Raw genomic sequence first — 24,904 nt, forward strand, 5'->3', positions numbered from 1 at the left:
CAGCTACTCAAAATTCTAGTGGAGGTGTCTGCTCATCGGTTTATGTTTTCTTGGAAGGAATGAAAATGTATTTTGATTTATGGGTCAACTCGACTGGGCCACGGAGTGCCCAGACATTCCGTCAAATGTTATTTTGGGCGTGTCCGTGAGATTGTTTCTGGATGAGATTAACATTTTAATTGGTAGACTGAGTAAAGCAGATTGTCTTTGTCAATGTGGATGAGTCTTATCCAGTGTACTGAAGGCCTGAATAGAATAAAAGGCTGCAGATGAGAAAAAAAAAAGGAAAATGTATTTGGATGGGGGTCTAATGCAACTGAAGTTGAGGTTCACAAGGAGAATTGGATGTCATGTTAATTTGGTGTGAGTACATCAGTGACAGTATTTACTAGATCAGCCTCATTCCAACGAATTCAGGGAACTGGACCTGCTACAAATTTCCAGCATAAACAAAAGCTATGAGTCCAGACTTTGTGTCTTACCAAGACGCTCACTTGAAATGAAATTGGACAGTTCAGACAAAAGTACATGGCGGAGGTGAGTCTCATTTGAGTGACAAGGACCTTCAGGACACTGTGCCCAAGCTTCATGTCAGTCTTGGGTTAATTCCTCTCTTTTGCCTTGTCGTTTTAATTAAGTGTAATGTTAGGGAAATTGGGGTCAGCCCGAGACATAGGAATGACGTTTGCACAGGAAACATGACTAAGGAGCCACTGAAATAGAGCTTGGGTTGTTGTGTCTTCATTTGTACTCGAAGAAAACCAGCCTCCAGGAGCCCAGGAAGAGGAACTCGCATCTGAGGTCATGGAGGTGGGGTGGGGCTTTGGAATCAACAAACGCTTGAGTTTGGCTTTGCCAGTCGGCAGCTCTGTGACCTTGGGCAGAGGGCTTAGACCCCTAGTCTCTCTGCCCCCAACCGTGCAGCAGGGCAGGAGGAGTGTTTACGTCACAGGGTTTCCATATGAATCAGTGGGTTGATACATGTGCTGTGTTTATTAGCACAGTGCCGGCCAGGCCATTTGCATGCAATGAATAAGGGGTAGCTATTATCATTATTAGTATTAATAACCGAGAGGCAGATTCCCCTTTAAGGGTAGGAAGGAATGCAAGGCGCTGGTGAGGACAGAAATCGCCCAAACAAATGCTGCGTTCAGAAACCCTTCCTTAGAGAGTAGCTTGGTATTCATACGTAATACCCAGGGGAAAATTGGAGATGGAGAACTTTGGCTAGAAAACTTCTGTCTTATAATTACCATGACAACCCGCTGTCTTTGTTTACTTCCGGATAGTGTAAATTTCAACAGGCTTTCTTAGACGTATTCGATTGACTGCAATCAACAAAAAACTCTTGATTTCAAATCTTCATTTGGGCCTTTGCTTTGCTCGATATTGAAGCCCAACGCTGTCTTTCTCACCTAATAGAGCTTCTTAAGAAACTCATGGTCTAAGGAGAATGGAGGAGGATTAAAGTTAACAACGTGTGCAGCCCTAGTTTGGAGGAGGAAAGCACCTCCTCAGTACAAGGTGCTATTAATACTGACAAATGGTAAGTCTGCGTCTCCACAACCCTATGTAGTGCCTTTATGAGCTCATCTGCCTACCTGTGTCGTGGGTACACGAAGACAGCCCTCTGCCCACTCACTTGATAAAAATACGCTCACGCTTCAACTCTCTGATTTCTTGACACACCGTTGAATTAATGCACAGAGGAATCTTTTTTAATTTAGGGCATGACAGATGTCTTAGCTGTTCCTTGCAATTATTCTAAAAATCTGCAGGGGCCCACAGGGTTTCTGTGGTCTGCTCCGTCTACCTGCGCCGAGTGTGATGAAAGGGCTTGTGTGACTCTGTTTTCTCTTCCCTGAAACGAAATGGCTGGAAACAATGATCTCCTTCCTCTTTGTACTTTTGTGAGGTTAATTTCTGGGATGGAAAAGCTCTCTTTCGAAATGAACAGGGCAATGCATTCATTAAAAATAAACACTCATCTGAGAGTTACTTTGTCATGGGGTAATAAACATAATAGGTGAGGCACACCTGGGGGAGGCAGAGACTGGAAGGTAGAAAAATCCGTGACCTGGCGAGTGGAGACACAGATCGCAGAGCAAGGGGGGTGCATGTACGACAGAGTTTTCTCTTCTATCAAATCAATGATTTAAAAAAACGATTTTGTAACAATACCCAAATAAATAAATAACTAGCCCATAGTGATGGACTAGATCCTGTCTCTATTTTCAAGCCCTTAAACCAGTTATTTTCCCCTTCCTGCATAAACGCAAAGACTTTAGATTAGTTTAGAGGCTATGAAATGCAACCCGAATGTCTTTCCTCAAATTAACCGCTGGAGCTGATTTCCAGGAGTCTACACACTAAGGGGATATGGACAGAGATGCGTAAAAGCAGGGGTACAAGGGGGCTCCTGCAGGTGAGTGCAGCAGCCGGGGTCTTGTGTGGAAGACACACGGGTGTGCTCACTGAATATGGTGGAGAGTTAAACATAAACGTCTGGTTTCCGCATTAGGCTTTATTCTCTACGAGGACAGGAACCAGGTCTGTTTATGCTCACTGCTATATTCCTGGTGCCTGGAATAAAATGGGTGCTCAGTAATTATTTGTTCAATAAGGGAATGAATGAAAGGCAACAAGTTGGAAACAAACCAACTGCCCATGAGTAGAGCCGATGGCTAATCAGAGTATGATAAATCTGGACAATGTGATTCGATGAAGTCGTTACAAAGAATGAGGTGGCTCTATAGCGGGGGTTGCAAACTCAAATACCCACAGGGATAGGGCCAGGAACATAAATGAATAGGCTGGGCCCGGTGTGACAATAGGGAGTAGTGGGGATTGTGGTAACTGAAAAACCCAAGTCTTTCATGGATTTGAATTAAGCACAATAGTAATATAATGTAGTGAAAACAAAATAGAATGCATGACAAGGATCATTAGGATATCTGGAATTTTAGGGGAAACCCCGATAATCATGGGAATGTCATGCAGTCCCAATCCATATGCATCTGTACCATCTACACACATTGAAAGAAACCATGTTCAAGCTCTCAGGCATCACCCTTGTAATGGGCCATAGGAACAGCAGCCCATGGGAGACCTGACACTAAGAATCCACTGAAGTGTGCTTTGGAGAAAACACGTCCTCTTGTACCTCTCTCCCTGGCCCATGGAATAGCAATCCCAAAGGCCTTTGCGTTCCCGTTTTGTTTCCCTAACAGTTCAGACTAACCCAGTTCCCACCGCTAGATAATATCACCAGGCACCACCTAATGGGTAGCTCTGCAGGGTGAATTCATGTGATGTGGGGCCTCATTAGAATGTAAGGGTGGTTTATATGTCTCTCACGATTTATTTGGAGTCTTTTGTATTTTCTTCTCCTTTACATGAAAAGTATCATGCTGGCTATTTGGAAGAGGAAGTCATTCTGCGATTGTATCTCTCAACTCTGCTCAAAAACAGGATAGCTGCATCGCATTCAGTGCCATGAGGAGTCATTTGGGGATCCCATTTGTAATGTAGACTGGTTTCCAGAATCGGGCCCAGGGTTGCTTTCTTCCCTGACCTCGTGCAAATGTTGGCTTAAAAATATCTCCAGTCCTGATCCCCACGTTCGGTGCCAAATTGCAGAGTGAGTGGCCAGGAATAGAGATGGGGTTCCAGGCACCCAGGCTGCCCACTCCTTACCCTACACATCCTACTCCATGGGGACCCAGCAGCGAAAGGAAAGGACGCCTGTCAACGGTTTCTCATGGAGTGATCTCTAATATGCCTCGCCTCCCACTGGCCAGGGTGTTGTATTTGGTTTTTGGTTTTGGGGACCAGGGAGCGTTCCTTAACAGGTTGGGCCTGTGCAATTAGTGTCCCTCTCCAAAGGATTAAATTCCCAAACACTCCCGAAAACAAAGGCCCACTGTAATGAAATTCTTGTTCTTCATTAAAAGAGAATTAAACCGATGACCTTTTTATAGGCATGTTTGGGAAGGCCATATTACCCTGAACGTGTCGGTCTCGTCATATGCGTTTTTGGGTTTCGTCTTCTGACCGATTTGGGTTTTAGTTCACTGTATTATTGACGTTCTTGGGTCTTTAGATAATTAATATGCGTGACTCTTCTTCATAGACCCCATAAGATGTCTTTCCCACATTCTTTGCATTCTAGATAAACTAAGACCATGGCCAATTCATCCACTAAGTTATAATACTCATTAGTAGGAAGTTATGTTCTCGTTTCCTTATTTCAATTATTTACAAGCCAGCTTTGTCCACGTTGGTGGCACTTCGGTGTCGCCTTCAGAATCTTTCCAATGTCACTATGCCACTTCAACTATTTATTCCTTAATCCTTTAAAAATGCCTACGTTCTTTTTGTCCCTAAATGTATTCTCAAAGGAAACTGCATAAAATTGCCAGAATAAGAAAAACGGTATTATTTGCCATAAGCATGGGGACCCTTTAAAAAGAAAGAAAATGGGAAGGAGGCAACAACACTGACTTCTAGGCGCATCCCATTGCCAGCCCACACTCAGGGCCCAGGGCCTGCCCCTTCTCTGTTACAAAAGGAGTTAGTAGAGGTTAACGAAAGGTCATGATGTATTAGCAATGAACTGAGCCTTTCTGTATGATTGAATCCGAAGGGTAACAGGGAATTTTCTCACTGCCCAATCCGTATGCATCTGTACCGTCTACAATTCTATCTCACACACGTGTGACATGGGACGTTACTCTCGGAAGCTGTGCCAGCTTTCTCAGTTGTTTTGTAGCGGAAGCAAGTGGCTTACCATTTGTCTGAGAAACGCCATCAAGGAGGTTCTCGGTGGTTTGCGTTCTTCTCCTCTCAGTTTTACTTCCGTGGGTGCAGGGCTGGCCTCTCCCTCTTTGTTGAGATCCACCGTTTGTAGGGCTGAGTCCACTTGCTCGGACTTTCTAGCCTCTACTGGTGATTCACACACCACCTGGATCGTTTTGCCAGGTAATAAGACAGTGAAAAAAAGTCTCCCCCAACCCTGTTTTACAGAGTCCTGGCTGGCCCTTTGTGCACCTAGTGAGGACAGGTTGGAATCTATGACCATTTCCACGGAGGCACAATGGCATTTTCAAGAAGCAGCACTCATGGCTGCCAGACAGACGGACTTGGAAGCAACCCCTCTGCCCCACGAAGGTACAGGGCTCACACAGGAAGTCCCTTTTTGGGACTTCCCCTCAGAGCATGCTCAAAACCCCTTCCATCTAGAAGGCCCACCTCTATGGTCCTCGTAAAGGTAAATCACACCTGGCCTCTGTGCAGATCAGGGTGATCATTCCCTTAAGGGTCCAACTTTAGAGATGGTAACCATGACAACCTTCATTCCACATCTTAGACCCCTGAAACTGGAGAGACTGTCCTCTACACGGAAAGGATAATGTGAAAGCTACTCCATGGATACACAGACTCCTCATTAACTCCTTCCCACCTCACCCCAGACCAGTCCTTTGCCCTTGTTGCTTGACTGAATGAAGTTCATGCTTTCAGAAGAGAAATGAACTTGGCATGAAAACTCTGGCTAAGTTGCTTATGGCCCCCAGCAGAGTGTCCAGTGAGCTCAGTGTCCCTTGAACGTCTGTGGTAGGAAAGGGGGACAGGCGTGGGACACAGCCGGAGGTCTGATTCACCTGCCCTCTGGTCCCCAAACGGATTCTTTCGTGTGGCCTCACGTCTGGGCCAGGTTCTACTGTTGCTTTGCACCCCGCGACCAGACAGGCTTAATGGGACTCCAGAGGGTTTCCTAATTCTTTGTTTGTTTGTTTGTTTCCTCTGGCTGGGATTGGCGAACCACTACCAAATCCATCCCTGAATCTGTTTGGGGATGAACTCCAAGCTAAGAATGGGTTTTACATTTTTAAAGGGTTGTAAATGATTTTTTAAAAGATTTTATTTATTTATCTTTAGAGAGGAAAGGAAGGAGAGAAGGAGAGAAACATCAATGTATGGTTGCCTCTCATGAGTCCCCTGCTGGGAACTGGCCCGCAACCCAGGCATGTGCCCTGACTGGGAATCGAACTGCAATCGTGTGGTTCGCAGGCCTGCGCTCAATCCACTGAGCTACACCAGCCAGGGCTGTAAATGATTTTTTTAACTGCCACCAGAGATTGTATGTGGCCCATGAAGTCTAAAATATTGACTATCTGGCCCTTGACCTACCAGTTTACTGTTCCCTGCCTCAGAGTTCCTAGAATGGTGCCTGGTACACAGGAAACTCTTAGTTAATACTACTGCTTGTTATTGGGCTGTTATGAGAGGTATTCCACTCCATGGGCATGGCTCATCTGGAACCATCCAGCTCGCCTGTGCACTATTTAGGGATGATACTAATAACTAATAAGTAATGTTATAGTGCCAGGTAGTTCTAATACACAACCTCAGTAAATAGTTTTAGAGGTAAAAGCTGATAACATGATCTCTGACTACAGATAAGGAATCTGAATGGTTGAATGAGCGGGCAGAGTCACACCACGGGTAAGGAGCCATTTCAATTGGGATGAAGTTGTCTACCAACTTCATATTGAATATTGAATAGTGACCTGATCAATAATGATATGGGACAAAATGTTTCAAAGTTGGGAGTTCTGGGATGGGTTTAGTGGCTCTACACTTTCTCCAAGAACCTGGGTTCTTTCTATCCTTTGGCTCTGCCATCCTCAGCATGCTGGATTTTGATCCTTTTACTCGCTACCTCATGGATATAAAGTAGCTGCTGCAGGTCCAGGCATCACATCCTTCACTCAATATCCTAAGAAGGAAGGAAGATCACAGCAAAGATTTGCTCCAAATGAACTTCTGTGCTTTAGTCCCCTACCTCAGGGTACATCTCATTGGCCAAAAGTAGGTCACATTTTTACTCCTAGGCTAATTACTTAGGTAAAGCATATGGAATTATTGGCTTAGACTAATCACAATCAAATATTGGGGGCATGGGTAGTAGTTGCCAACCTTGCCTAAGATCAAAGAAAGAAAGGTGGAGAAATGAGAAAGGGCCCTTGGGTAAATACAGAGATTGACTGACTGTCTCTGGTTCAGAATTGTTCTGTCTTTGAAGTGGCACATTCTTTTTTGTGTGTGCAAAGGCCTGGAGGGAAAATCACTCACATAATAAAACGACCCAATTTTATGGCAATACCTTCATAAGTCAACCTCATCGCATTGCCAATGGTCCGGGGGCTTGGTCTTTCCTAAGGCTGACGGGTGTCGATCATACATCCTAGCCCATAGGCCATTCTTCCAAAAAAAAAGAACTCCCAAGATGTGGGCTTCAGCAGCCAAGGAAAACCCAGTGGGGAAACCCAGAAGGATCTGAGCTAAATTAGGAGCTGGTTTGCATGGAGGGACATAAGAATTTCATTTTTATTTGGCTAGTTTTTCGATTTCCTTCCAGGCCATGGCTTTGGAAAAAGTTGTTCCTTATGTAGAATAAATGATTGCATCTGCATGTTTTAATGGACATAATCAAAACCAGATTGGTGTTCTAATTTAGAATTAAGTCTCCTTTGCTTGATGTCAGTAGGGGATGTTCGATGTTGCACAATGATACACATTTTGGTAAACCATATTTTCACTTTTTGCCCCAAATATTATTTCCTACTTACTCCTAGGATGTGTTTGATTTGTACAGTTTTTACTAGAGCCGTGAGCCTCGGAAACTGACATATAGCCAGATCAATTTCCTCCACTTAAACTTCACATACAACATAATACTATTGGCAGTAAAGGATTTTATTTTAGAATCTGTTTTAGATTCTTTCTGATTTGATTCATAGCATGGTTATTTGATTACGAAGACCTTGTAGAGATTTTATTTTTCTGCTCAGTAGCTATTCTCCCTCGTTCTCTTCAGAGCCCCTAGTCTGGCTTTGGGGGAAACAGCCCTCCCTAACTTGACCACTATACATTTTGAATGGAGTCAGTTGAGCAAGTCTAAGCCAATCGACACAGTCTAGCTCCTTGACCACATGGGTTCACGGGTGGCAGCGTGTGACATGATGCATTATTTTCCTGATTATTCATTGCCTCTTCCTGTAAAAGAATTAAACAGCTGTGCTCACTCCTGTGTGACTTGCTTTGGCAAATGGAACATGACTAGACGAGATGGAAACCACGACCGAATGGAAGTTTTTGGAGCCGTTTCAAGTGTCATTCAAGGCTCTATTTTCTCTCTGCCATTACAGCTGTATGTCCTTGTCAAAGGGGCTGCTCCTTCCATCTACGTCTCAGTAGAAAGAGGTCATGAGTACAGCTGACCCGCCAATTTATAGCTGACATGCAGCATGAGTGAGGGGAAAAAAATCTTTGCTGTCAAAAGCCAGGGAACCTGGGGGTTGCTTGTTACTGCAGCATAACCTGGCAAAAGCTGACTAGCAGAGCATGGGAACCCATTTGAGCCAATGAAAGGGGACAAATTCAGGACAGAGAGGGTGGCTACTCGATCAATCTCCTTTTTACTCTGCACTGGGTGATATGATGTTGGAAACCTGAAACTATAGCCAGTCCAGAAAGGCTGGGCCAAGCGAGAGCCTGAATCAAGATTTATTCGAAATTAATTCTGTTTCCTAGTGATGACAGCCAGTACGTGCCACTTTCTTTCTTAACTCAGGTTGAGTTTTTTTTTTTCCACTTGGAACTTGGAGGTTACTTACTAAGAGAGATAAACAACAGAAATACATGTTTCCTTATTCTAGTAGGCCATTGGGAAGAAAAGATGTTTTTCCCCTTAGTTAAAACATTAACTCAATTAACTAACAGCCTACAATGGAACGATTCAATAACTTCTGTGGTCAGATAGGTAGAATTTAAGAGCAAGATCAGAAGGATCAGAAGTTCATTCTAGGAAAGCACTAAACTTCCATGGGCATCCACAGCCTCATTTTTCGTTCCATGAAAAACTTTGAGGAATGTTGAAATCACTCTCTGTTCTTTGCTTTGCATGATGGACTGGTCTGGAAACTTGGGGTAGAGAAATTTAACAAAATAAACTCAACCGTGTTTTATCCAGCATAAGCCACCAGTTAAGGAACTTTCATAATATGGTTCACAACACCTAATTGTCCAGTGTTGAAGGTTTAGAGCCATACACATTATTTGGACTAATGCCGTCTCTTTTGTCTGGGAGGAAGAAGTTGGTGTACACCCCCATGGGCACTGGGTCAGCTGTGAGATGGATACTTTCGGGAGGAAACATAATTACTGACTATGGAGAACCCTCATTCATCCTATTGTAACGGAAGAAGGCTGCAGGGCCAGCCCACCTCCCCTGCAAAGGGCTTTGTCGCAACTACTGAACTTGAGACAGGTTCAGCAGGTCCCCAGCCACAGACTCTATGCAAAGCAATGGGTATGGCTGTGTTCTAATAAAACTTTACTCATAAACACTGACATTTGAATTTTGCCTCATATTCAAGTGTCACGAGATATTATTCTTCATTTGATTTTTGCAACTACTCAAAAATGTAAAACCATTCTTAGCTCGGAGCCATAATACCACAGGTGATGGATCACAACTAATCCAGGAGCTGACGTTTGCTGACCCCTGAATTATTGAGTTCTTCCTTCCTGTGCTTTGGCACTGAAGGGCGGACTTTACCTGCATTATTCACTTAGTTTTCACCAGAATCTGAGGGGTGGGTAAAATTGTTGTGGCCATTGAAGAGATGAGTAAACTGAGGCCCAAGAGGTGGCACGGCCTGGGGATGGCGGGGCCGAGATCGCACCTTTTTGGCTTCATTTGCTCCAACTCACAGGCTGTTAGAAGATGAAACAATGCAGCTTAAAAATAGAAACACTCTTTCTGGGTTTATCTTTGGTATCTTTGGTATCAATAATTTAATTCATGTTTCTATTTCTGCCTTACATGTGACACCAGAAATCTGTCCGTTAGAGATTAACACTGCATCCCAGAGACCCGGGAGACAGGCAACTACCAAGTACAAACAGCCAAAGGAAGTTTTTCTGCAAAAAAAACCCTCAGGACCGCAAAGCTAATGGGTGCTCCAGGTTTAACCCACAGCTTTTACTGTGAAGTTTGTGGGGGGAAGACTCGTAGAACTCCTTTGTGCAGGTATACGCAATGGTCACTCTCCAGATATAGCAGGAAATTGATGAGAATTTTGTGGAATTATAGATATGTGACTTACTGAGCTATGAAGCTTGGAGGGAGGGAGGAGGGAGGGAGGGAGAAAGAGAAGCAAAGGAAAGCCAAAGAAGGAAGAAAGAGAGAGAGGGAGGGTTGGAGGGAGGGGGGAAGAGATGGCAAAACAATGACACCAATGAAGCAGATTTCAAAGATCTTCATCTTAACAAGAATTATAACATAGACATTCTAATTTCTGTTCCCCATCGCAGACGATATTTCTGGAGCATACTTGGATTTTCAACATCTGTTCAGTTCTAGCAACTAAATGAAAGTGAAAACACAAGCCCCATCTTTGGCAAGTAAACAAGAAACACCTAGAAAGAGGGAGATGTATTTTGCTTTGGCAAAACGATAGCGATCACTTTCTGTTTTCAGGGCCTGTGGATCTACTTATCCCCACGTATAACATGTCCCCAAGACTCCCACTTCTTCAGAGCAGAGAGCTGCCGTTTGAGTCTGAAACACATGAGGAACACAATTTCTCCACTCTCTGGAAGAATGTTCTGAAAAGATACACTTTCGGGGCATCTCATTTGGAGCCGCCTCCTCCAGACCTGAGTGCACTGGCTGAAAACTTTGGCCTTTGCTCTGGAAGATAAAGGCCCAACAGACAGGGAAGCTTGACCTCTGTCTCTCAGGGACAGACGTGCGGACCGACAGTCTCAGTGTGTATTGCATGTGTATTGCGGCAAGATGCCCTCATGCCTGGGGCAACCACCTGTCCTGGGTACCGCCCACAGTTAGTAGAGAATTTGCACTCTCGAGCCCACACAGGTGGAAGAAGCAATCAGAGCAGAATGAAACCGAGAGAGCAGCCCCCTTGTCCCTGAAGGAATCGTAAAGATGTTCCCATGCTTAGTAGACTCTTTCAGCCCCTAAAGGACAGCAGCTTAGAAAAGTGTCGCACTGGTTTTGCAAACGAAAAGTTTGCATGGACCCAATGGGCATTATGAACACTCATTCCCCAGTGGCCCCTGGTCCGGCGAAGGGTGAAAGAGTCCACAGCGGGTGGGTGACCCTGGGAGCGTGCAAGAGCACAGGACTCCGGGCTGAGATGCAGCATGCAAGGGATGAGGATGGAATGGATCTGTCATTGAGTGTGTCACTTACATGCTCCTCTGTACCTGTGGGGACCGAGTCCTCTTTAATTGACTAAAGGGAAGACAAAAACAAAAGCAAGAGTCAGGACATTACAGAGATCAGGGCGAACAGCCTCTCCAGTGCAATTCCTGGATGTTGCCGATGTGTGCCTTGTCCCAAAAGGAACCTGAAGAGAGGAGGTTTACACAAGTATCAACGACAGAGTAAGATCATATGTGTTATGTATGTTTAGATGCTACAGTGGAAAAACAAACATCAGATGCAGCCAGGACACAGACGGAGCGAGGGAAGGGGCCGCAACAGAAAACACAGTCCGGGCTGTAAGGAGCATGTTTATCGACATTTTCCAGTAGCCGCTGGAAAGAGGGAGCTACGAGCGATCACGTAATATGCGGGCACTGTTAGGTAAAAACAAATGAGCTGCTCTGGAGAATTCTGGTAGCAGGACCAGAGACGTTCGTCCCATGGTCCTTGGAGAGCAAGTGGGCACTAATGAGCGGGTCCTCAGCCTCGTGCTGAGCGTAGCACAGTCCCGCGTCAGAAGCTGCTTCTTACATCAGCCTCAGGTAGGGCCAAGTTCACCATGTCAAGGCTCCATTCAGTTAAAATACATCTGTGGAGGGGCAGTGGGCTGGGGCCCAACACATCCAAGTTCCAACACTGTGACTCCCTGTCCTGCCCCAAACAGGAGAGGAATTATCCCAATTCATTCAAAAAGCTAATGCCGTGATCATTTTAACAGTTCCAAGCTCCAGCCCTGGACCTCATCTCTGCATTTATCCTGTAGCCATTCTTAAACTTTTTTTTGGGGGGTGGGTGGTGCTGCTGCTGTTTGCAGACCATTTTGAGATTCATTTGATGGATCAGGACTGTCTTCCCAGACAATGAACATGAACAAAATATTTTGCAAATTATTTCCGGGTGTTGGTAGACTCTCCTGTCTTCTCTTGGATTGTAGGTTAAGAACTCTTCCCTGTACCTATTTAGTTCCAAGTCCTGCTTTTGTCTCTACCTTAAAAATGTCTGATGGGAGGGGAGAAGGGAACGGACATTTACAAATACATCTTTTACACTGGGCACTTTGTTTATGTTTTCTCACTTACCAAGGGGTAAGTATGGTGGTCCTCATTTACTCAGCAAGAAATGGAGGCATGGGGTGAAGTCACTTGTCCGAGGTGGTGCCGCTAAAAGGCGGTGGAAATGGTTCTTAGGGCCAAGTTTTCCTTCTGCTGGAATGACTTCCAGGATCAGAAACACATTTTTTTTTTTGGTGGGGGCGGGGCATGTGTGACTGTGTGAGCTTCTTTCTCCATTACCAGATTTGCTTTCTCTCTAGATGAGATCTTTACTGAGGATCATTTATTTCCATTGATCTTCTTCTCATACTGAAGTTTAGTTGGGCACAAACGTGTCCTTGAAAAGGAGTGTGGGTGTTCTGGAAGCTTCTGATTATTAAGAAATCCCAGAATATCGAAGTGTAGCTTCCTTGGAATTAGGCCCATTCTCCTGGAGACCAGTTGCATGCTATTTAATATTAAGACCAGGTAAAAAATGAGACACTATTTTGAAAGGCAGGCCTCCTCAAACTTGACCTGCAAAAGTTTCAAGGGCCAATATACTGTGGACTTTAGGCTGAGAAACTCCTCCCACCATTTCAGAAGAGCAGTTTTTAGGTTTCCACACCTTCCTCCTGTCCCAGCTGGTTGTGATGGGACTCATGTGTGTGTCTTTGGCTTCCCGTGTCTGGGAAGTTCCCGGCCATCGACTGCTCACTGTATCCCAGATGACCCTGGGGACCTGATGCAGGTGACGGCGAGAAGCAGAAGGGGCTGCTTCTGGACACTACCATTCCTGTGACCTTCATGGTTTCAGACTTCCAGATCTCTCTGATGTTTCAAAAATTGGCATTACAAATATTGTCTGTGCCAAGGGAACTTGCTATATCATATTTTAAAGTTATATTCTGCAGCAAAACACTCCTTATTTGGGGACTTAGTCCAATGGAGCATTTCTCAAACGTTGACCGTTTTCACCATTTTCACGACTTTTTACCTGCCCATGTACCACCTGTATTTACTCGATACTTTTCTCTAAATTGACTACTTCTTAATTTCAATGAACATATTTTAAAAGAAAACCTCATTCTAGTGACTATAATTCAACATCCTGGCCGTAAGTAGAAGTAGGCATGAAACGGCTCCAGTGACGAAAACAAAAACACTCATTAATTCTAATTATGATAAAGTCCTTGTTAAGAAAGGAGACTGGCGAGTGTTAGCACAGTGAGAGGTGCCCATGAACATCAAGAAGAGACTTGCTTCCGGAAGGCGCCAGAAGGACTGGAGTTGAACAGAAAAGGAGATCATTTCACACGATGTGACCGATTACATTTTAGGACGGTGCCCGAAAACCACGCAGACTCATTTTGCACTTTTTGGTACATTTGCTCACTGACCTGGGTGTGTTGTCTTTCCGTCGACAGTGGCTGAAACACCCAGTTAGAAAAAGGACTCACATATGGGCAACGGGAGGCCAGGTTCCTGTTTTCATTTAGTGTCCGGCACATGTCAGAGGGAATCTGCTTAGACCCCAAGACTGGAGCATCTTGGACTACAGGTTAGTGGCTGGACATGTTAGAATTTTTAGTGCTTCTCTCTCTTTTTCAAAATTTTTGCAAGGATGACTTAATAACTACAACTTGATTTAAGGAAAAGAAAACAAAACCTCCCTTTCATTTGCCACGAGATTGTAAACCACGAGAGGTCAGCTGTCTGCCCACTGCCGTCTTTTCGATGCCAATGACTTAACACAACGTATTTAGCACAGAGAAACTGATGAAAAATACTGTCACACAAGTGACTCTTCCCCATTTCACTTCCAGACGGAGGCATTCTTTCTGACTGGGGAGAAGAAGGCAAGACGTGATTTTGTTTTGTGATGTAGTTTTTAGTTTCTCCTAACATTATTTTTATAAGCTACTAAAGAAATAAAACTAGATCATATTGAAAAAAGAGTAAAACTGCAATAAATGGAATTCTCTTATTAGGGACATAAGTGTCAAGTAGCCCTGCCTTTTCTTTGCAAGGGGAAAACCTTAAATTTCAGAGGCAAACCCACATACCCTGATAGATCCCAAAGGTAAGAGAGATAAAGACCTCGAGGCTGAGTAGCTTGGACGCCTCGCCCAACTGGACGGTACGGAGAGATAAAGAAGGGGGCCTGGTCAGCACCTGCCCCTCCTGAACACACACCAGATGCGTGACACCCAGGAACGGCGGCTCACCGTGTCCACCGGCCACTTCTGTGCCTGGCGTGGTGCTATTTCATGTGACCCTTGCTTCATCTCCAGGAAGTAGGTGCTGTCACTATTTGCATTTTACACCGTGGGAAACTGAGGCTCATCCATCCCAGCGGACTGAGACTCAAAGTCAGATCTCACACCGAACTTTTAACTCTGATATAAGGGTCCCCCAAACATCTGCCCCTTGCCAATCACCCGTGTGGTTTTTGCCACGTAGTGTGTGCCATCTGCAGCGGCCATGGGAGCGTGGCACTCAGATTCCACTGTAGGGTTGGCATGCCCTCAAAATCCAGGACGGCTGGGTGATGCTGAGGTCAGTGCTGCTGTCCCTGGCTGCGCCCAGTCTGGGCCGGGGCAGTTTCTGCCCAACACAGGACTCCAGGAATAGGCTGCACCTGCTCTGGGACTCCCTCTGGCTCACCCCATACTTGGGCTGAGGGACCTTCTCCCTCTTTCTTCCCTCCCATCATAGGTCACAGCCGACAGGTGACAGGTGACAGGTGTCAGACTGGCCCTGCAGCGAGCAGGCTCTCCCTACCTCCTCCTGCCCCTCCCCTTTGTCCTTCACACTCATTTCCCTCCAGCAAATGTCTGCACATCAGTTCCGCCTCGGTGTCAGCTTCGGCGGGACCCAAATTTACCATCACTCACTTAACATCAGTACCATTATTTACGTAATGCTTTCCTTTCAGTTGGGTTACTTTTTAAACATACAGTCTCCCCCTGAATAAAATATATGTCAAATCAAGCTTAATGTGCCAGTTCTATTTTGCCTAATACAATTTACATGAAAAAATATTTAAATAAAACCCAAACTGTTTGAATATGGGTCACCTCACTCATCTCCCTTGCTGCACACATATGTATGTGACTCACTTGAAAATAGTCCCCTACACCATACTGCTGATAAAAGATTTTTAAAAATAAGTCAGCAGTGGTTGGTGAGGGGAGAGGGTGGGACCCGAAGGCCAAATGACGTCATCCAGTGTTTTCACTGTGTTGGAATTTGTTTCTGGACAGAACGGAGAAGGAAGAATTCCATACAGGAGGGAAGCACATGGGGACAATGTCAGAAACCCCACTGGATTCTGGGCGAGAGAATAAAACTACCTCCACCCTAGCATCTGTTTTTACCACCTGCCCAGCCTTGCGGGCCAAGTGGCATGGAATTTGATGAAACTGCTAAATTTGCCTTTCCCAGCTCTGTGAATTGTACTCCACCACCCACCTCACCCACGACGTCTTGCTCATCTTTTGGCCGCATTGAAAACAGGCAGGAGTTGGGAACCTGTGGCAGCTGGAGTTTTACTCAGCAAGGATGGTCAAGCAACAGCTCTCAGAATTACTCAGCCCCACCCAAACCATTTCCTTGAGCCACTCCTTAATTCTAGAGAGGAAAAAAAAAATCAGACTGTGGTTTGAATTTTCCTATCACAGAGTGTGGCATGTGCTTGCCCCGGTGGGAAGCTGGTGGATACCCTGGTTGTGCAAGACGGCAACGAAACCTGGTGCTTCTGTGACGGATTATATCCGGCTGGGGAAACAGAGAGCCCGGCGCTCAGGGGAAACCAGGCGGAAGAAATAATAAGCGATTTTCGAAAGAAAGTGAAATCATGCAATACCACAACCCTTTGTCATGAAGCAGAGTAATTCCAAGAATGAAAAGTTCTGGTTGCTCATTTCCCTTCCTTTCCCATGAAACACATGTTTGTGCCATTTCATCCTTCCCAGGAGTAAATCAGTAAGTCAACTCAATGGCTAGTTGAGTCATTTTTGGAGAAGAAAAAGAAACTCCATATGTTGTTGACTTCACAGACTGGCTCAATAGAAATTATTGCTCAAGTCATGCCAAGTGCTCTCCACGGCCTGAGAATACGGCTTACCTTTTTCCAGAACAGTTTGCTCAGAGGCAGAGAGGAGGGTCCCCCCTTTTGCTTGGCACCTTCCTTTGGTGTCTCTGTGGATGTAGGATTCTTGGCAGCCCCTTGGGTCTCCTGGGGCACAAAGTTGGCTTTGTCGGACTTCAGGTCTGCGGATGTGGTGGGTGAATTTTCAGCACCCTATCGAGTTAAAAAAAAATCCAAATGATCTCCAGATTCTTAAAGTCAGAGATCTGTCTTTTATAAACACAGGTTGGGGGTTGTGTGTGTTAATTGTATTCTTTGAACTTTTCCATATTTTCCACACATTGCTACGACGACTGTAGATCAGTGTTAGAAATCTTGGCAAAAGTCAAGATCGTGTCCTTTATGGAGACAATATCTACTGGACATCATTCATTGTGTTTTTGTAAGTAAGTCATTAGGGATCGAGGCAGTTGGAAGAGGCTGTTAGAGTGTTAGTTGCTATGGAGACCACTGGTCTTTGGTGGCTTGGGGTGTGCTCCCTCCAGTAAAAATGGTGGGAGCAGGCACCTCCAAGGCATGCCTACCTGTTTACATGCTAGAGACGTATGGTTGCACTAACCCAACTTCGCAATTAAAGAAGGGTTAAAATAAATATGACTTAAAGTGTGAGTTCTCCAATTCTACCACCCCTCACACTCCACTTTGGTCACTGACGGAGGCTCTAAGTAAGTACCAGGCAGCTGAACGGGGCTCAGTGGCAGGGTCTGCAGCTGGGAGAGACCCACAAACCCCATTTCTTCCCGTTTAGATGTAGCCTCTACCTCTAAATTAGATGTAACTGAATAAATTGTAGTTGAATTAAAACTTTAAGTGTTACTCATTCAACCCCTATTTTCTCTCTCTCTTCCCCTTTCTTTCTCCCCCCTTCCTCTCTCTCTGTCTCTGTCTCCCTCTCTCTCCCCCTCTCCCCTGCTGAGTGGTCACGCTGAGGTCAACTCCAGGACATTTGGCTTCCGCAGGGACTGGGCTATTACTTCCCACACTCTGCCTTCTCCTGAGTCTGGGATCAAGGAAGAGTTGGGATAATGACAGTGTCAATTTACCCTGACACAAGTGAATGCTGGCACTACAGATTGTAATACGCAGTTCATCTGCCTCAACCTCTTTATCTGAAGCATCTTCATTTTATGATTTTTGCTCCCGGAGCTTGTGACATAAAATCTTTCAATTCCAGGGATGTCAGATCGTTGACTACATTTTCTGACAATAAGAAAAAAACAAAAACCAAAACCCCAGCAGTAAAACTGAGATGCGGAAACTTCAGGAAGTTTTGTAGTATTTCCGATGTTGGGAAGAGACGTAGAGACCATCTGGTCCAATGCCCACGTTTCTGTGGATGGGGCACCTGAGGCCCATGATCTGCCCAACATTAATTAAGGGGCGCAGGCAGCCTCAGGTCTGGACGTCGGCTCCTAGCTGGCATACTCTCTACGTAGCCCATCGCCTCTCCAAAGGGTGGTCTGCAAATAACACGAATTTGACCATTGGAAGCCATATGCTATGGTTTTTGTGCTTTTTGATAGTAAGAGGGAGGCATTCCAGAACTTCAGAATGTGGGGGCTTTTTATTTTGCAGCCCTCACATGGCTTTCACTGAAAGGGCTGAGCACAGTGCCCAGAAAGCCACAAGCTGGACAGGGTACCACGGCACCTAAAGCGTCCGTTACCAAGCAACAGATTGGAGATCAAAACAGCCTGGGGTCATTAAGCAATCCAGGGGCTCCTGTAATGACATCAGCAGGATTGATGATTGACTTCATCAACCAAACTCTTTCTTAGAAATGGAAATGAGGTCAGGCCCCTCGGGAAGACCCAAGTGGGGAGAGGGGCATTTCCAAAAACATCCTAAAACAATGCCCAGCCCTGTGTGCCTGTTGCCATCCAGAGTTTGGGGGATGCAAGAGAAAGTTTGATTCTGAGGCACCGAGGAAAAGGGGTTCACATTCAGCCCGGGAAAGCTGACACCCTTATGTTTTATAACAATAAAGTTATTCCATTTATTAATTCCAGGCTCATTCACTTTTTTATAGGAAGGAAAATTGAGACAGAGAGAAATGAACCCAGGCATTAACCAGAATTGGTGACCATTATATTTTTTAAGAGTGAAACTAGAAGATAATATTTCATTCTTGAATTTCTTTTGGGATTTCTTCTTTTCTGTCCTAGGTTTCAATAAAAACAAGAAGAATGAGAATCACATCTCCTATAATCTTGCACAGGGTTCATTGATAGAATATGGTTGGTCAGCTTCAATGGTCTTATTTTTCCATCTTTTTGGGCAACAGGATAATAAAATGAAAATAAATCAACTCTCCTAGACATGGGGGTAAGAGCCAGTGAGAGCTACCGCACTGGTGCATCAGTGAGAATTAAGAACATTTGGGAATTGCCCCCTTATTCGACTTTTCCGTAAAAAAAAAAAATAGATTAAGTGTAACTCAAGGCAGAACTCAAAAGTTCTCGTATCTGTGTTCCAGAATCCCAGACTGGACACTTCCTCTCCACCTTCTCAGTAGTTTCAGAATCCTGTCCTACCCAAACATGCAAATCAGTGGCAGGATGTGAGGACAATGGTTTGGGGAAGCCCTAGGGCTCTTGAACTTGGGTGGCCCACCGAAGGGGGAGGGGAGAGACTCTGGTATGAAATGAATGTCATCATGAATGCAGATCTGGGGTTGGGGGCAGTCATTTTACAATTCCAAGGCCCCCTGGTCACCCCGAATCTCCAAGAGGCTGTTCAGCTCCTTCGTGTGAGATCCCTGATGTCCCACCAGCCCTTACCAAACTGTCTCCCCCACACCATACTGCTACTTTTTAACTTTCTCTCTTTAATCGAAATATCTGTCATTTACCCCTTTCTTTCTTTACAGAACAAAAGGAGCTTGTGGGGGTATGAAGGGTGGCTTCCTAACACATTTATGCAAATACAGAATCACCCATGAGAATTTCCTAGGGAGCTTTTATTTGCATATACAATTCTGGGACTGTGAATCCAGCTGGGGTTTTTTTTTTCAGTAGGTTTGTTCAACTTAGTGGAGAGTGATTGATATATTAGACACATTTCTAAGCCTGCTGGCCCAATTCAAGGGTCCTTTTAATCGATGATTTCAGACAAACACGGGTGTCTTCACAGACATTAGATGATTGAAATCTCCCAAAATGATTGCTAGGGATGTGGAGACTTGTTCTGCCCATTCATTGTTCTGCTCTGCCTGGGTTTTTATGTGGGTTCAGTCTAAGCTTAGTTAGTGCTGGTAGTGGATAGAACAGACCCCAGAAAGACAAAATTATGAGGTTAGAAGCGTATTTCCCAACGTGTAGAAAGCATACCATTGATTGTATTGAGATGATTTTACGTTGTACAGAGACAGGACACGAAATGATGTTCAAATAGTGAAAATCCTTTCCCTTTTTCAACTCTCATCTAGCCCTTCCAAGAACATGTGGGGGAAATTCTTGGTCTGGGGGTTGGTACGTCTTTAATGTTTCTCTACTGATGGCTAACTGCCTTCCTTCCAATAAAGCTAGAAAAGGCATTTGACTTGGAGCTTAACAAAAACCAGGTAACTAGAACAAAAGGTCTTTTTTTTTATTAGCTGTAATAATAGTTGCCTTCCTCTTAGGATGATTCTGCTTTTCTATGTATAATGTAATATAAAATCTCTTGTAGCCCTGGCTGGTGTAGCTCAGTGGATTGAGCACAGGCCTGTGAAGCAAAGGGTCACCAGTTCGATTCCCAGTCAGGGCACATGCCTGGGTTGCAGGCCAGGTCTCCCGTGGAGGACACATGAGAGGCAACCACATACTGATGTTTTTCTCCCACTCTTTCTCCTTCCCCTCTCTCTAAAAATAAATAAATAAATATTAAATAAGTCTCTTGTAAAAATACCTTTGAGTCAGAGTGGGCCAATGGCAATATAAAAAAATCAAGTAAATAATAGTATATATGACAAAAATGATGAAGGCGGCATACATACTTTCGACATTTGGGAAACACTGGGTTAGAAGAATAATTTCAGAACCCTGGTCCACACTGGGAAGAAACTAGTCTGAGACGTTTGTAACTATGGAGACTTTGAAAAGCACTCACTTAAACTGGATTCTCAAATCCCCCTTTAACGATCCCAACCACCTAAGTCTCTTGCTTCAGGAAGCAGAGCTGGGTGGATATGGAAAGGTCTGCGTGTCATGTAGTGGAGACCAGGGTTCTTTTTTTTTTTTTTTGCCCTCTTAGCTTAACAAAATACAGACCTTATGCCTAAAGAACTTTCTAAAGGTGAGTCCTAGCCTGGGGCTATGCAGGTGCTTCTTCTTGGTGCCTTTCGCTTGGATCTCGGATGCCTTCCGCCCAGCTTGTCCATCACAGACACTTTCTGCTTTGCGTGCCTTTCGGGCAACAGCAGTCACAGCTCAGAACTTTGTTTTAAACAAAATCCACTTTTTCCCCATTGTTTTGAAGTGCTTTAAAACACTTTGACAATTAGCTGCTGGTATATCACCCTCCACCCCCACCCCCAGCCCCGAGACATCATGTGAATATTTCTCTTTTTGAAACTCTCAGATGATCTGTGTAAAGAACATGCGCACAGTTCATTTCAGGCACACATGGATTTGCAACAGGGTAACCTGGTTAAATGACCCAGATTAACACAACTCTATTTGCTACAGACAATACAGGACATTGAAACTCTGTCTACATGACATAAACTATCTGACGAAAAAATCGAAAAAGTCAAAAAGACAATAGAGTCCCTACTCGGTAGTTTTCAGTATCTAAATGGTACCGTCACACGGGGAAGAAAAAATATTTGGAGACAAACCATGTATTTTTGCATTGTAGAGTCAGCACAAGTTCGACTGTTAAGTGACTCTTGTTCCCTCTCCTTTTATTCAGTGTGAGGAACTTCAGGGAAGCAGCATCGCCCACAAACATTTCAGCTCACTTCTAGATGGGCAGATCTCCCAGGCAGAAGACGTTTCTAGCATGAGCCAGTCTACTGAGCCAAAGTAGGGAGAGATTAGATGGAAATAGCCTAGCTACAACTATTGAGAATTGTTGACTCAGGTTGCAAACAGCAGGGAATTTTCTGTGGGGTGTGGAGTGTGTTAAAAATTTTCCCGGGGCCAAATGGAAAGAAGGACAAATGGAGAGACATTTCAAAAGTGTGACTCCAAGAATTCAGTAGAAAAGATGCTGAAAAGGCAAGTTAGGACAGCCAGGGCTATAGCGGTCTGTCTGTGGGGGTCGTGGACAACCTGCATTCACAGAACCTGATTTGGAGACCCAGCTCCACCAGCAGGGACCCACAGCTCTCTGCACAGGACAGTGAGATTTTATCAGCTTGGTCCGTTCAGTTGGGACCACATTCTGGGTGGAGGCAGAGTCCTGGTGTGTGAGCCCCTGAAGAAAGTGAGAACATCCGGCCGCTTGGGAAGCCACTAAACATACCCATCTACCCCACCATTTATAGCCTCGTGTGCTCTGTGACCTCAAAGAATGCAAAACACAGACCTGTAAGAGAAACACTGGACCCAAACATTCACTGAACTTGACCCTAGTTACCTTACAGCAATGGAATAATTTTATAGGAAAACACATGTATCAGAAACACCTCAGATACCTCTTTTTTCAATACAAGAGAAAAAAATTCTAGAAGAACCAGTCAACACCAGACATAAATCATAGCGCAGCATGTCTCCCAGAGATTATGGAAAGAGGGGTCATCTGCATTTGAATAGAGCTCCATTGTTTACCAGGGATTGTCCCACTTTCATCCAGCCCTGGACTGGGGAGACAGAATTTTTTACTGTCACCTTTTATAGATGTGGAGGTTTGGGTTCCGACAGGTTAGGGTTATCCGACTACGGAGCAGCAGGACCGGAGCTCAAAGGTGGGTCTCCTAGGACTCTTTTCGCAGCTTAGCCCCTTCAAACATGGGCAGTGGATGGAGCGGGCTGGCCAAGCCCCTTCTTGGGTCCCAGCATCTTTCAAAGCACTTTCAGGTATCAAAAGAAGGATGCCGGACACTCAGCTGTCACCAAGCTAAACTTTAAACCACGTGATCCACTAGACATAACACATTTTTCCAGGGTAGATGGAAAACACCTGGAGAAAGCAGTCATCCGAACAAAATCCATCGTGAGGGCAACTGGCTGAACTCCCGGGATGACGGCGAACAGACCCAGCCTATCCGGGGCTCTCTGACGCCCCTACACGGTCCTTCATCTGGTGTGTCCCCTGGGGGCCATGCCATTTCGTCACACAATTGCCCTTACTGTGGAGACTTATTTTTTTCAAGTGAAAATCAATGTATTTAAAAACAAACAAAAATATAGCAGCGTTTAGTTTTACCTTCAATTGAATCTTACCTCTTCCTCATTTCCACAAGTCAATTTTTCACTCTATTCCCCAGACCACTCCCTGTACATCTACAGGACTAGGATGGTATATAATTGTTGGTATTCTGCTCTGATTCTATCTGAGAAATTGGTTACAGGGACACTGTTTTCTTAGAATGGGCATACATTGCAAGCTTCCCACTATGATTTTTATTAAAATACCATTAACATAAATGAAACATTTTAAAGCCAAGCTAACAGTACTATTGAATTGCTAAATCTGTATATATGTGCGTACACACACACACACACACAATTCCAGAAACAGCGAAGCAGAAACAATGAAACCAGTTCAAATCCAATTCTATACACAAACCCAAACATAAACAAACTTCAATCTACGTACCGGGTCCTCCAGATCTTTTTTTGTCTCAGCTTTGTTAGGTGAAACCTTGAAAGTTTGAGAAAATCAAATGTTAAAAATCATAGCTCTTCAGGGAGATTCTATTTCACAGATACATAGTTTTTAGGTTGACCCAGTTCACCATACAGGTAAAGAATGTAATCAGAAGTCCTTTTATTATAGCAGAAACCCACAGACTTCTGGTATTCCTAGGCATACAAAAGTTAACAAAAAAAAAATCAGTGTTTTGTAGGGAAATGAATCAGATTTCATACAATCACCAAGAATTTGACCACATTCCAAAGTTTTCTCCTGGAAGGCCACAGACTTTTCACTGATTCTGCCGCAAATCCAAACATAGGCACCACCCTTTGGTGCTTGTAACAATCCTTTTGTTTTATTTGGGTTTATCTTCGGAAGTTGGCCTTTGGAAATAGCCCAAACACACTTGGAGCTGCCTGCCTAATGACTTTTCATTCATCAGCCTGTTTCCAGGTGTCTGGCCTGGGTCAGGCCACGGGCTCTGGGTCAAGGAGTCAGAGATGAGACATGCGAGACCTGGGGCCCCGCCCCCATCCGATTTGAATGGTAGACTGAGTCGGAACAAGACAGAAAGTGGCTTCTACAGCGTTATTTGCCATGTGAGTGTCTAAACTGCTTTGATAGGTTAATCCCTTGAGGTGCAACGACCATCCAATTACAATACGGTTCCATTACGGCCCGGCTCACATGCCAGAGTTTGGGCGCCTGTGGTTCCCATTTCGGAGACTCCCTCATGGAAAGCCTGGTATGACACAGTTTCCTTGCAAAACACATCTTATCACTGTTCTCCAATGTCCCAGCTGTGTCACTCAGAGCCATGACACACAAGTGTGCATTATTCTTTTTAAATTTTTCTTTTATTGACTTGAGAGAGAGAGAGAGAGATGGATTTGTTGTTCCATTTATTTATGCGCTCATTGGTTGTTTCTTGTACGTGCCCTCACTTGGGATCAAACCCACAACCTTGGCCCCACAACCTTGAGTACAGGGATGACACTCCAACCAACTGAGCTACCTGGCTGGGAACTGTGCATCCTTCTTGGACTAGCAAACCTTTTGAGCAATAGCATTGAGGGAAAAAGGAAGGAAACAACTTACCAGTGTTTTGAAGAAGCTCATGATGGAGTTGCTATTGTCAGTTAAATCTGTTGCTGGGGGGTCCCCCTTGGCAACCTCCAGGTTTTCGGGGTCCCTGGGGATAGAGCAACTTGCAGGTGTGACTTCCTGTCCCTCTCCTTTGCCTTCAACTATGTCCTAGGAGCGAAACAGAGTTTTCACAGTTGCAACTTGTTGAATGTAGACTCTCCAAGTAATATTTTTGCCTCCCAGCCCCTTTCTCGCTGGCCCCCTAATTCCAGCCATACTTCATCTGCCCACGGCCTGTAGAACAATCGGGAGCTTATGAGAGTCGCTCTTCCTCCCCTCCCCCTCTTTCTAACATACTCAGCATTTGCAGTTAGTTGGAGGGACATTGTTTGTTTGGAGCCCAAGGGTAACAAACAGCCGTGCATGTCAGATTCCAAACAAAAACCCCTTTCTCCCAATTCCGCAAAGAGGTTGTGTATGACGTCTCCGAGTCCAGTGATTTTCAATGGATGTGCAGCAAGAATTTTTAAAACCTGCACTACCTGACAGTTGAGT

At 44.7% G+C, this 24,904-nt stretch overlaps 1 protein-coding gene across 14 annotated transcripts in view; it reads right to left on the reverse strand.

Moving 5' to 3' along the window:
• The window catches only part of BCAS1 (brain enriched myelin associated protein 1), an 80,384-nt gene that overhangs the window by 12,791 nt on the left and 42,689 nt on the right, over nucleotides 1–24,904 (reverse strand). For 4 of the 14 annotated variants that reach the window (XM_037059924.1, XM_037059926.1, XM_037059923.1 and 1 more), the window contains 6 exons: nucleotides 24,362–24,517; nucleotides 23,225–23,269; nucleotides 20,731–20,865; nucleotides 16,457–16,633; nucleotides 11,282–11,323; nucleotides 4,790–4,963 (listed from right to left, as the gene is read on the reverse strand). In XM_037059924.1, the coding sequence (XP_036915819.1) occupies nucleotides 4,790–4,963; nucleotides 11,282–11,323; nucleotides 16,457–16,633; nucleotides 20,731–20,865; nucleotides 23,225–23,269; nucleotides 24,362–24,517 (729 nt within the window). The remainder of the gene's footprint in view (nucleotides 1–4,789; nucleotides 4,964–11,281; nucleotides 11,324–16,456; nucleotides 16,634–20,730; nucleotides 20,866–23,224; nucleotides 23,270–24,361; nucleotides 24,518–24,904) is intronic. The other 10 variants (XM_037059928.1, XM_037059934.1, XM_037059931.1 and 7 more) reach the window with 7 other exon arrangements.

This window comes from Sturnira hondurensis, unplaced genomic scaffold (assembly GCF_014824575.4).
Source record: "Sturnira hondurensis isolate 20B ecotype Veracruz unplaced genomic scaffold, ASM1482457v3 Scaffold0011378, whole genome shotgun sequence".
NCBI lineage: Eukaryota > Metazoa > Chordata > Mammalia > Chiroptera > Phyllostomidae > Sturnira > Sturnira hondurensis.